The sequence below is a fragment of the Neomonachus schauinslandi genome, chromosome 8, assembly GCF_002201575.2.
Source record: "Neomonachus schauinslandi chromosome 8, ASM220157v2, whole genome shotgun sequence".
Lineage (NCBI taxonomy): Eukaryota > Metazoa > Chordata > Mammalia > Carnivora > Phocidae > Neomonachus > Neomonachus schauinslandi.
This window is the reverse complement of record NC_058410.1, coordinates 83769157-83781966: the sequence shown is the minus strand read 5'-3', so window position 1 is coordinate 83781966 and position 12810 is coordinate 83769157. Positions and strand designations below refer to the sequence as shown.

At 37.4% G+C, this 12810-nt stretch overlaps 1 protein-coding gene across 1 annotated transcript in view; it reads left to right on the top strand.

Annotated features, from left to right (window-relative positions):
• Positions 1 to 12810, top strand: part of RIMS1 (regulating synaptic membrane exocytosis 1) — a 490811-nt gene that overhangs the window by 474843 nt on the left and 3158 nt on the right. Inside the window, exons 24-25 of the mRNA XM_021693604.1 lie at positions 7732 to 7870; positions 10046 to 10158. Coding sequence (XP_021549279.1) covers positions 7732 to 7870; positions 10046 to 10158 — 252 coding nt within the window. The remainder of the gene's footprint in view (positions 1 to 7731; positions 7871 to 10045; positions 10159 to 12810) is intronic.

The following is a 12810-nucleotide window of genomic DNA, read 5'->3' as shown; positions in this document are numbered from 1 at the left end:
CAGACTACCTCAAAGATTTCTACGTGGTTATGACAACATTGGGAGCATCCGACATCAACAAAGGGGAACTGCTGGATACTTTCTTTAAAAGAATGATTATTGAACACCTTTGACAATACCTTTATATCAGATTGTATATAATACAAATTACACACAACTTTATGTGGGTAATATTGGCATTGGGAAGAACAAGACCTTGAGAGCATTAAGAACATTAATAACAGTACAACAGCCACCCAAATGGTATGTAATGGTACCCCTTGAGAGCCTTAGAGCTCACCCCGTGTGCGCCTGCCCTACCACCAACTCACCATTCACAGAACTCTGGTGATTCTGGAAAGGTAGTTTTCTCAAGGGGCTATGTTCTTTATCATGTCAGGACCTTTAAATATGCTGCTCTCTTCACCTAAAATACAAATCCCACCGCCACCCATTCACCATCTGCATGGAGTTAAAATTTCCTTTTAAAATCCCTTGGATACCAGTGTCGTCTCTCAGTGTATCCAATACTGTAAATTTGACTGTAATTGCTGCTGCTTTGTTTGGACACCAGATAAAAGTGGTTGATTTGGGGGTTTTGGGGGTTTTTTGGGGGGGTTGGTTTTTTTAGGAAGCCTATTTTAGAGATCATCATAAACACCAGATTATCTTCAGGAACTGAAACAAAGTAAAGAGAAGATTTGCATTTCTCACCTCATGATCTCGCCAGGTTCCATGTTCATTCAGTGGCAGAGCGAGCGCAGACTCACACTCACTGTTTAAATTGTTCCTTCTCTTCCCTTTCTCTTCCTCTCTCCATATAATCGAATATATACATAAGACAAATACCTAAAGCTAAATAAATATAAAATAAGTCCTCTGGGTTGTACTTAGACTGCATCACAGTTAAACTTCTGCTTGTCAGTCTGTCCTGCTAGGCAATGACATGGCTGGGGGCAGGGCCGCTTTCCTTTCCATTCTTCCATATACAGTCCTGGGCCCAAAGCACTCAGAGAATAGTTTGTTGAGTAAGTAAACAAGGGAATGAGTGACCAAAACATATTAACTACAACAATTTTTCTTTTTAAAAACATAACTGGGTTTTGTCTCTGTACATAAAAAAATATAATAATAATTTTTATCACTGATCTCAGTTTCATTTTCAGGATAACCAAAAGACTGCATCTACTCTATAGTTTTTTTTTTTCATGAGCTAATAGGATATCACTGCATTTATCTTTTTAAGATACTGCTTAATCAACTGTTTAATCAATTCAGTGCTATTCTTTTACTGATTTTTTCCAATTGATGAAATTGACTATTCATTGGTCATTAGAGAATACTTTGATGGGAAAGATGATTTATCAGACATTATGTTTATCCACCTTTCCAACCAATAATATTAGATCTAAAAATGTTATGTTTTATCTTGTGCATTTAACCATTCCCTTCTGCATAGAAACAGGCTCTAATGTCACATATCTTAAAAGATAGACAACCACATATCCTGTGCGATTCTCCAAATACTACCTCTCAATCACAACAAACCTTTTCAAAATAGTCATAGGAGCTCCCTCTACTTATTTGTCTCTCATTCTCTCTTCTGACTGGCCATTCCTTTTAGGCTCCCAACCCTACTGCTTCACCAAATCTACGCTTGAAATCCGTGATCTCATGGAGCCGAGCTCTATTATCACTTCTGTGTCTGGTTTTTTTGTTTGTTTGTTTTGTTTTTAAGATTTTATTTATTTATTTGAGAGAGAGCAAGCGCTCAAGCACTAGCCAGGTGGTGGGGGAAGGGTAGAGGGAGAGGGAGAAACAGACTCCCCACTGAGCAGGGAGCCCAATGTGGGGTTCGATTCCCAGGACCCTGGGATCATGACCTGAGCCAAAGGCGGGTGCTTAACTGACTGACCACCCAGACGTCCTGTGTCTATTTCTTACTAAAATTCTAAGTAGTAAACAACACTTTTTTTCTTACTTCTAACACTTTATTCTTCTGATTTCTGCACAATGACACTTAGCTATTTTTCCCCATGCCTTAAAATGTCTTCCTTTGTAGGCTCCTTAAGAGTCTTGACTTTCTTCTGGACCTCTAAATGTGGAAAATAGTCTAGGCTCTATTTTGTCTACTCTTTTTATCTCTATCTATACTTCCTCCCTATTACATTTAGTACTATAGATTTTTAATTCCATCTGTATGCCAATATATCCTGTCTGTCTGTCCATCTAACTACCGACTGACCTATTTCCAACCCTAACCTGTCCCTCGTGGTCGTGATCATACGCACACTTCCAACTTTACTGTCCACATAGCTATTTAGGAAGCCCCTCAAACATCCAAGAGAGAACTTATCATTTCCACCACTCACAATGAATGAATTCCTCTTCCTTTTCAGTAAATGACACTACCATTCAACTAATTATCCTCGCTGAAAGCCTGAAAGTGAATGGATATGTTCTTTCTTTCTGAACCACTTAGACATGTAATAGGGCAAATACTGTCAGTTCCGTTCAGAATATAACCCAACCTTCCCCTCTTCCCTCATCTCTGCCACTACTTCCCTAACCGAAGCCACTGTTTGTCTCTTTGTAGGTAGGAAAGTAGCTCTCCAGTTCTTCTCTGCTTCCACTTCTAGTTCCTACAATGCATTCTCCACACAATAGCTAGAACAATCCTTTGAAAATGTAAATCAGATCATGACCCTTCCCTGTGGCTTCATTATACTCAGCACAAAATCCAGGCTATTTTCCAGCAGGTCATGCGCCTCCAGCTCCTTCAGCCTCTCCCACTCCATCTTCTCATCCATCATACTTCAGCTTTTCACAGCTTTCTCAGACAAGCCAAGGAAGGTCAGTCACTCCTCAGGCTCTTGCACTTGCTCCCTCTGCCTGGATAATACTTCTTTCAGATCTTTGCACGGTTTACATTCTCAGAAGTGGCTTCTGCCCAGTGGATCAAAAGTAATTCACTCTACTGGGACAGTCTCTTCTGCTTCGTTTGCTTTTTTCATAATGATTACCAGTTCTAAAATTATCATAACTTATTTAATTGTTCATTATATGCACTATCCTGTCTTATGACTGTTGTAGCTCCCCCACCTAGAAAAATGCCAATTAGACTATAGGTACTTGCTACTTAATGAGTATTTACAGAATGAATTAAAACATCAGTGGGGGTGTTTCTAAATATAACATACATCTCTTACTATGAAAAGAGAGAAATAATATGTAAAGATGACACATTCTGGAACATTCTATAAGGGAAAGTTCTGCCAAAGCAGGGGAAAATAATTGTTCCCAAATGATATGGATTTTACTGATTTTTTCATGTGTTTGTGAATACAGAGTATAAAATGGGCTAGTTTTCTAATCCTTTTGTTCTTCATATAATACTTGGGACAGTGGTTTCAAGTCAAAGGTTTCATGTCATAATTTGATAGGAGACTTCATGTCTTAACCAGGTCAATGATTCTTCAATGGTTACAAATAATTGTTAAATAATGGTGATATCACTTAGTGGTTTAATGCATTATATTGAAATTTTTAAAATTCATCTAGGGAACATGTATTTATGCTATAATCACAACATATGTACAGAGATAGATACAGATAATTATATACATTTGTACTTGTATAGAATATATGTGCTTTTAACAAAAATTTTAAATGAATTTGTAAGCCCATATGAGAATGTGTACATGAAATTATCTGTGTAGCTAAACCACTGTTCTGTTTGTAAAATGAGATTAGACTTTGTGTTTTCCTAAACTGTGGTATAAAAGAATGGTCACAAGACAGATTCAGAAGATCTAATCCAGCGTCTGCTCACTAGCATGATGTTGAACAAATCATTATACTCACTAGAATATAAGTTCCATTAGGACAAGGGATTTTTGTCTACTGCGTTCATTGCTGTATCACCAGCAAGAGGCTGGAAGAGACTGAGCTCAGTGTAAGTTCTGAACAAGTATTTGTTGCATGAGTTATACATCTCCAAAATTCATTTCCACATCTATAAAACAAAGTGCTTTCCAACCCTTGCATTCTAAATAGTATTAAAGCTGTTGTGAATTTAAATATGAATTTAAATCCATAGCTAGAACTCTTTATTCAGTTTTTACCTGGACCTTTATAAAATTTAGTTCATCAAAGCTCTTTTTTTTTTTAAGATTTTTTTAATTTTTTTTTTTATTAGAGAGAGTACAAGCAGGGGGAGCAGCAGAGGGAGAAGGAGAAGCAGGCTCCCCGCTGAGCAGGAAGCCCGATGTGGGGTTCGATCCTAGGACCCCAGGATCATGACCTGAGCTGAAGGCGGACACTTAACCGTCTGAGCCACCCAGGCGCCCCATCAAAGCTCTTTTCATTGTTTTGGAATTTATTTATTTGAATTATTAACATGAATAAGACAAGAGCTAACTATCAGTGCATATTTGGTGTCTTCAAAAGGACTAAAACTAAAACTTTAAAATTAAAAATGTATTCAAATTCATAAAATTAAGTAAGTATAAAAGAAAGTTGAATAACCAGCTTCCTAAATGATGTTTTCTCAAAGTGTGTAGCGTTTACATTTTGGAAGCTATTAAGTTTTAAAACTGCTTCAAGAATGTTAGGATACCCTGTAAATATACTCTTCTTTAAGAATACTTGATGTCCCAATTAAATAATGCAAACAAATTAACAGACTCTTCACTTTTAATTTTTTCATTCATTGAACAAATATGTAATAAGTAACAACCATGTGAAACCTGTGTTAGGAAGTAGCCTACGTGATGAGCCTACTCTGCCCCTGTCATCTGCCCTGCCAGGGGCACACAGGGCCCTGAGATCTCTGGCCACAGAGCCTTTTGACCAGAGTCAACATCAACATTGGAAAGACTGCAGAGGAAAGCTGTGCACTACTGAGAAGACAGTGGCCCCCTCCTGACCACCATTACTCAACCTCCCCCCCCCAACAATCACCAGGACCAGTACCCCCACGGGTGTTACTTCCCTGTTCCCTCACAGCCTGTGGCCTCACTTCCTCCAGACTGATGATTCGTGAGACCCTTACCCTTTATAATAAAACCAGGGCTGCTCTACCCTGTCACTCTCTATCCCCCCTTATCCTGCCTGGTTTTTTTTTCCATAGCATTTATTACCAAGCATATATTTATTTATTTGTGCATTGCCTTGGTTGTATACACACACTAGAATGTAAGCTCCATGATAGCAGGAAATTTGTCATTCATCAGTACACCTAGAACAGTGTGTGACACATAGTAGGTGCTTAGTAAATATTTGTTGGGTGGATGGATAAATGAAAAACTGAATGAACAAATAACCTGAACCTCCCCACTACGATCCTCTTAAGTGTTTTTCCTCCAGTTTCCAGCATCACCTCACCGTTTAGATTTAAAGTTTGCCCTCCTTTTTCTAGCTATGATAGTCCTTGTTCTCAGTAAGAATCTGATGTTCCACCCTGGGTTTGTTGCCTCTGCTGCTTTGGGGAAACATCTGCACAACTCTGCTGAGCTCACTTTGGTAATACGTGGCTGGGGCTCGCCTTTACCCCTCAGGTGGAATCTAGCCAGTGTGTGTGCGTGAATGAAGTCTCGCTCTACCACAGTGACTTCATAAAGGAACTACATTTGGGAAGGAGGCACAATATATAAATAACTAAGTATATAAATAAAAACAGCACTAGAATGTCCATAAATGAAGTCACTGCCTTCAGTAAGTGTACGAGTTCTACAATGACGAGCCAAATAGGCAAGATAGAGACTAGAAGGGGAAAAGTAGAGACTCCCTGAGCTGTAGTTGGGAAAATGGGTGCATCCCTATGAATGTTGGTAGGAGTGATTTAAATTACTATGTTTCTAAATGGCAATTTAGAAATAGCTATTAAGACAAAACAGATTCCTACCCTTTCACTAGCATTCAACCTCTAGAAATGTGTTCTATAAAAACTCTCCTGTAACAACTGGAAACATTCCAAGTGCTCATCAGTAAGGAGATGGCTTAATTATGACACCACCCAACGGTGCAGTCATTAAAAAAAATAGAGACATGTTTGTTTGTATTATAGTAAGTTACATTAAATAGAATGAGGAAAATGTGTGATCTTGTTACTGAGTTGATACCAATGTTCTAGATACTAGGGATAACAGCAATATTCACAATGTCCTTCTCAAAGAGATGAATTCTAATTGAGGAAACAGACAACAAACAAATTGAAGTTTAATGGCAGAGCAGTGCTATAAATCAAGCATGGCAAGGAGATAGAAAGTGATAAGGATCAGAAAAAGCCTCTCTGAGGGGGTGACATTGGCGCCGAGACCTGAATAAAGTGAGGGAGCAAGGCAAGAAAGTCAGAAGGAAAAGCCAGGAAAACACCCTGAAGCAGCATGTTTGGCGTTATCAAGAAAATGTGGGAAGACCATGTGACTGAAGAGCAAGGACCACGGGGATGAGGGGCAGCGTGTGAGATCTGAGAGGTGGCCAGGGACCAGGCATTTTATGGGCCATAGTAACAATTTTGGATTTTCTTTTAGTTTTGATGATAAAGCAGCACAAATCTTGAGCAAGGGAATGACATATTCAGATTTATGTTTTTAAGGAATTGCCATGGCTCTTATGTAGAGAATATTCAACATTGAGTCCATATAGTATAATCAATTATTTTTTTTATTAGACAATCTACAATAGGATTGCAGTGACCAAAAATGAGAGGAAAACATACAGTCTTTCCTGTGGTTTATTTAGGAGTGTTTTGGGGCACCTGCTTCACAGAGGTTTTATGAGGGTTGAAGAGTTTATAAAGCATTTTCTCATATATTAATGGGGATTAAATGATACTATATGAAAAACTGAAAGAAAACCAGAAATACATATCAAATGTGTAGATGGAAAAACTGTGACAGGTATTAAAAGTCTAAGTGTTTGTCTAACCTTTTGGTATTGTTCTAATCAAATAAGTGTTTTAGAATTTCATTTCCATGCTGTGAATAGAATGCCGGTTAGTGCATCTCAAAGTGGCTTGAGGAAATTGCTCTGAACTTAGAGTTTATCAAGAAAATGATCAGCCATTATAATTCACAATGCAAAAAGAGACTTCCACCCAAAACTGCCAGTCAGAAGTCATGCAGCTGAGGCAACAAGCATGAGAGAGCCGTAGAGGCTTGGAGTTAAGATAAAACCTATTCTACCTCCATAGGTATGCTATGTGCCATCTCAAATGAGAATGTGTATGGTAAAGTGTTTCAAAAATCATTAAATAAAATACTACCGTTCCTCTTTATGGGATTGTTGATACATGGCCAGAACTGTGGTATTTTTCATGCTTGGTTCCCTGCACCTCTTCTCCTTTAAAGGACAAGGCCCATTCATTTAGGTCTGTTCCCGCACATTTGGAACACTCCAGATTGGGGAAAAACCTTTTAGGTTGTTCAGCATTCTCTTTCCACATAATGCAGCCAGTTTTTTCCCTGCAGTTGATAACTTGAGCAGCCATACTGCAATGAGCTCATGTTGGATCCCTGAGATTCAGGCAGTCTCTGGGCCTGGGGCAGAGGTCTACCCTCCACTGCTGCCCCTCTGCGCCAAAGCGTATGTGGGCAAAGAGATTCAGCTAATCAGATTATTCTCTTAGACTCTCTTTTTCTGAGTAAACTTTCAATTATGTGCATAACTGTTTTATTTGCAGAATCAGTCAACATTCGGGGAGAAACGGCCTAAACAAAACTTAGAGCTTCTTTTACTCTCTCTTGTCAGAGTCAGGCCACAAGAAGTTAAAAAGTACCATCCAGAGAAGCACAGAAACAGGAATGGCAGCCGAAATGAGGAAGATGGTAAGGCAACCAAGTCGAGAGTCTACTGACGGCAGCATCAACAGTTACAGCTCCGAGGGAAAGTAAGTGATGTCAGCACCTCTGCGTGGCTTTAGAACCACAGCCTGTGTGGTCACAGGTAAAGTAACAAAGCCACCAGCGGTTACGGCGCCGCTTCTCTATTTAACTAGGAGTTTAACCCTCCATGTTTTAAAACAGCCTTACCTCTTATGATACGTACACAGGGACATACCTCTGCACCTGCTCACTCAGACCTTTCAGAGGTCTGAAGAAAAGCTGGGTTAACATGAATAAACTGATCTCCATCGTCCAGAAAAGCTCACAATAGTCCAGTCCTGGGTGTTTTTAGTGTAGAAATGCTACATTTAGTGGATTATTTCGGGTGGGGAAACTCATTGGCCCAGTCACCAAAATCTGAATTAAAACTTAGAAGTGAGACTTGATTTCCCGTATTCCTACTTTTCTCCAAACTAATTTTTGTTTCTGAGTTGTTGGAAGTCTAACATTCTGATAATAAGCAATTTAAATTTTTTTTTTGTTTTTAAAACATCACTAACTCATTTTTATCTTAGGAAAAAAGCCCAGAATTTATTTTTCTGGTTAAAGAGTTTTAGTTAATCTTTAAAAAATTTAACTAGATTTGTGTTTTGCTTACTTGCTTTTACATATAGATCCTACACAAGAAAAACCCTGCATTTCTCTATGCTTGAGAATTTTTCTGATAAAACCAAACTTTTACTGAGGTTATAGATCTTACAATTAAGTAATTATTATCCTGTAGTGGGTTACTTGGGGATTGACCGTGTACAAATTTTCTATAATTATTCATTTATTGCCATTCAGAAATCTCATTTACCAATCTAATAGTAATAATTTATTTTACTTTACTGGCATTTTTTAAATTTTGTTCAGAAAATGAAATAAAATTATGCCAAGTTAATGTTCATGATGTGCTTTCCCATTCCCGAAACTAGGGTTTATTTGATCAAATGATTGGTATGCATGCTCCCAGCAAGATACAGCTAAGAGCAAAAATCAGCAGGAACGAAAGTTATGGAGATGAACTTGCTGACAAAATTCCAATATTTGATGAAGTATTATAATGCAATGTGCAAATGAAAGACAGGAGACATGATTTTCTGATATAAAACTAATAAATCAAATAATATTTACCTCCACTGTGCATAAGCCACTTAACCTCTTACAGATTGATTTTCATAGTCTCTGGATGCGATCATGGTACGTGCCCTCTCTAATTCCCTTGATTGTGAGGAAGTAATATGTGAGAAAGCACACTGGAAGCAATAAGTCCCTATAGAAACGTGCTTATTCAAAAAATGCTCATTGAAGTCCAACTGCATGGCAGGCATGGTTCTTGTTGCCCAGGATACCTCAATACACAAGAAGAGCATAGTCACTCTCTGCTGGAGCTTACGGCCCAGGGAATTCAGGCAGTCAGGGTGTAGTAAGATATGGACATAGTCTAGGGGCACCTGGGTGGCTCAGTCAGTTAAGCTTCTGCCTTCAGCTCAGGTCATGATCCCAGGACCCTGGGATCGAGTCCCACGTCAGGCTCCCTGCTCAGCGGGGAGGCTGCTTCTCCCTCTCACTCTCCCTCTGTGCTCTCTCTCTCTCTCAAATAAACAAATAAAATCTTTGGGAAAAAAAATGCTTTATTTAAAAAAAAAGAAATGGGCATAGTCTAATCAATTCTTTTCCATTTGAACTGAATGAAAATCTCAGATAATATAAAAATGTAGTTCATTAAAAAATGAAAAAATTAAGCATTTTTACTTGTAAATAAGAATTTGTACTTTGCTATAGCATTTATTGAAGAAATTATCAGGCATTTTTTTAAACTTAGCATTAATGTTACTTAATGTAAATGAACAATTATTTATGTAGAGTTCATGATATAAAAATTTGCATCTTATATTTTATGTCAGCAATATACTTATGTAGGGATTTGTATTTGTAAATGTCCAGAAAACTTAGTATATTAAAAACGACAACTAAGCTTTCCTGAACAGAACATCAACTCTTAACTTGAGAGTTTATTTAGGCCTTTTCTCAATCAGTGCTGTACTTTATATACTTGGTTCAGAGGCAATGAATGCAAAGAATCAATGTAAACTGTCTAATGTTTATAGTTGTGATCAGAATTAGTAGTTAAATGGAAACTAACGAAAAGAATTCTAGGAGATCTAATGTTTTGATTTTTGTCCTTTTACTAATAGCTTAATATTTCCTGGAGTACGACTAGGAGCAGACAGTCAATTCAGTGATTTTCTTGATGGACTGGGACCAGCTCAGCTTGTTGGCCGCCAAACCCTTGCCACCCCTGCAATGGGTAAGAATCATTTTTTTCCACAGGAAAACTGATGTTTCATGATTGACAAGGTCATTTAAAGTATCATAATAGTAATATAAGTGAGAAGCAACATTTTAGCAAGGGTAATTCTGGCTTCAAATGACTATTCTAATTTCTGATGCATGTTTCTCACTTGAGACATTATGCAAAATGAATAAAGTTAGTCATAAATCTTTGAATTATCAGAAAACTCCATCAAGATAGAGAGTCTACAATAGATCCAAATGTAGGATAAGGGTAGCATTTCACAGCACATAAAGATGATGGATTTATTCAGTAAGGGATGTTGGCAGAACTGTTTTAATAAGCAAAAAAAAAGATAATGAAATTGCCTCCCTACTTCAGAACTTATAAAAATATTTTATACTCAATTATAAAAGAGAACTGGGGTGGAGAAAGACACTAGAAAATACTGAAAACACTTAATTAATGTGTCTGTGCTCTTGGAGTGGGAAAGAACTTTTCAAAGGGTCAAACCAAAGACAGATAAATTGAAAACTTCTACTAGCAAAATGTACCTTAAATTAAGTTAAAAGAAAAATGACGAAGGGAGAAATTGACATGTAACAGGTGCAACAGCTATTCCCCTGAAGGACATGAATTTCCATGGAATTCTCAGCAAAATGCATGAAAATAGGTCACCACACAAAGGCACATCATCATCATGGACTCTCACAGCACCAGAGATTAATAGAAAATCCTACAAGTTTTCTAAGAGGAAAAATAATTCTATACAAAATTATCAAAAGTCAGATTCCCATCGGACTCCTCCATAATAATACTAGAAGCCAGAAGACTACTTCATATTACCTTAAAAATGCTGAGTAACAGTTAATTTCCAAGGTATAGTACAATCGCCCTCCAAATTATCAAGTAAGGTTCAGGCTGAAATAAAAATATACTGACAAAGAAAGGTCTCAAAACATTTTCCTCATACACAACATTGCTCAGAAAGTTACTGGAGGACCTCAACAAAATGAACTAAGTGAACTTAAAAAAATAGGAACTAAAAAAAGAGGAAGAAAAAATCCAGTAAATAAATGTTTCAACACAAGAGAGAAATGGTTGGGATACCCAAGACGATAGTGAAGAAAAATCTAAAGATAACAGTTGCAGCAAGTTTTAAAAGCAATTTGCACTGGGTGTTGTATGCAGCTGATGAATTGTTGAGCTCTACATCTGAGGATATACTATATGTTGGCTAATTGAATTTAAATAAAACAAAATTAAATTAAATTAAATTAAGATAAATAAAAGCAATTTGTCCAAATTGCCAGAATCCATAAGATAAAATCTACAGAATACCTAATGTGTTTGATTTTATGGAAGAGGTCAACAACCAGGAGAGAATAAGGGGTTGAACTAATGATATATACACACAAATTTAGCAGATTCTTTTTAAAAAGACACTTATTTAGTATAGGGAAAAGGAAGAGCTGTCCAAGAAATGAGAAGTAACCATAGTACTCTAGTTCACTCATTTTTTTTAAATTTTATTTTATTATGTTATATTAATCACCATACATTACATCATTAGTTTTTGATGTAGTGTTCCATGATTCATTGTTTGCGTATAACACCCAGTGCTCCGTTCAGTACGTGCCCTCCTTAATACCCATCACCAGGCTAACCCATCCTCCCACCCCCCTCCCCTCTAGAACCCTCAGTTTGTTTTTCAGAGTCCATCGTCTCTCATGGTTCGTCTCCCCCTCCGATTCCCCCCCTTCATTCTTCCCCTCCTGCTATCTTCTTCTTCTTTTTTTTCTTAACATATAATGTATTATTTGTTTCAGAGGTACAGGTCTGTGATTCAACAGTCTCACACAATTCACAGCGCTCACCATAGCCCATACCCTCCCCAATGTCTATCACCCAGCCACCCCATGCCTCCCACCCCCCACCACTCCAGCCACCCTCAGTTTGTTTCCTGAGATTAAGAATTCCTCATATCAGTGAGATCATATGATACATGTCTTTCTCTGATTGACTTATTTCACTTAGCATAATACCCTCTAGTTCTATCCATGTCGTTGCAAATGGCAAGATTTCATTTTTTTTGATGGCTGCATAATATTCCATTGTATATATATATACCACATTTTCTTTATCCATCTTCTTTGTCCATCTGTTGATGGACATCTTGGCTTTTTCCATGGTTTGGCTATTAGAGGAAGAATACAAACTGAAAATATTTAGAAATATGTTCAGCCTCTCTATTAATCAAAGAGATGCAAATTATCACTTTTTAACCATCAGATTGGTAAAAACTAGACATATTCCTAATACCCCTATTAGTGGGTGTGGAATATGAGAGGACAGATACTTCTGGTGGTAGTACAAACAGGCACAATCTTTCTGAAGGATACTTGGCAATATGCATGGAATTTTTGATTGTCCATTTAATTAGACCCAATAATTTAAAATCTGTGTAAAAATTCTTTATAAAGCTGTTCATTGCAGTGCTATTTATAATAGCGACAACATAGATGACCTATATTTCCATCAACAGGGATCTGGTTAAACAGGTAGTGACATGCCCATTCACTGGTCCATATAGTCAATAAATTGAGGATGTATGGTCATGAGATAGATAGATAGATAGATAGATAGATAGATAGATAGATAGATAGA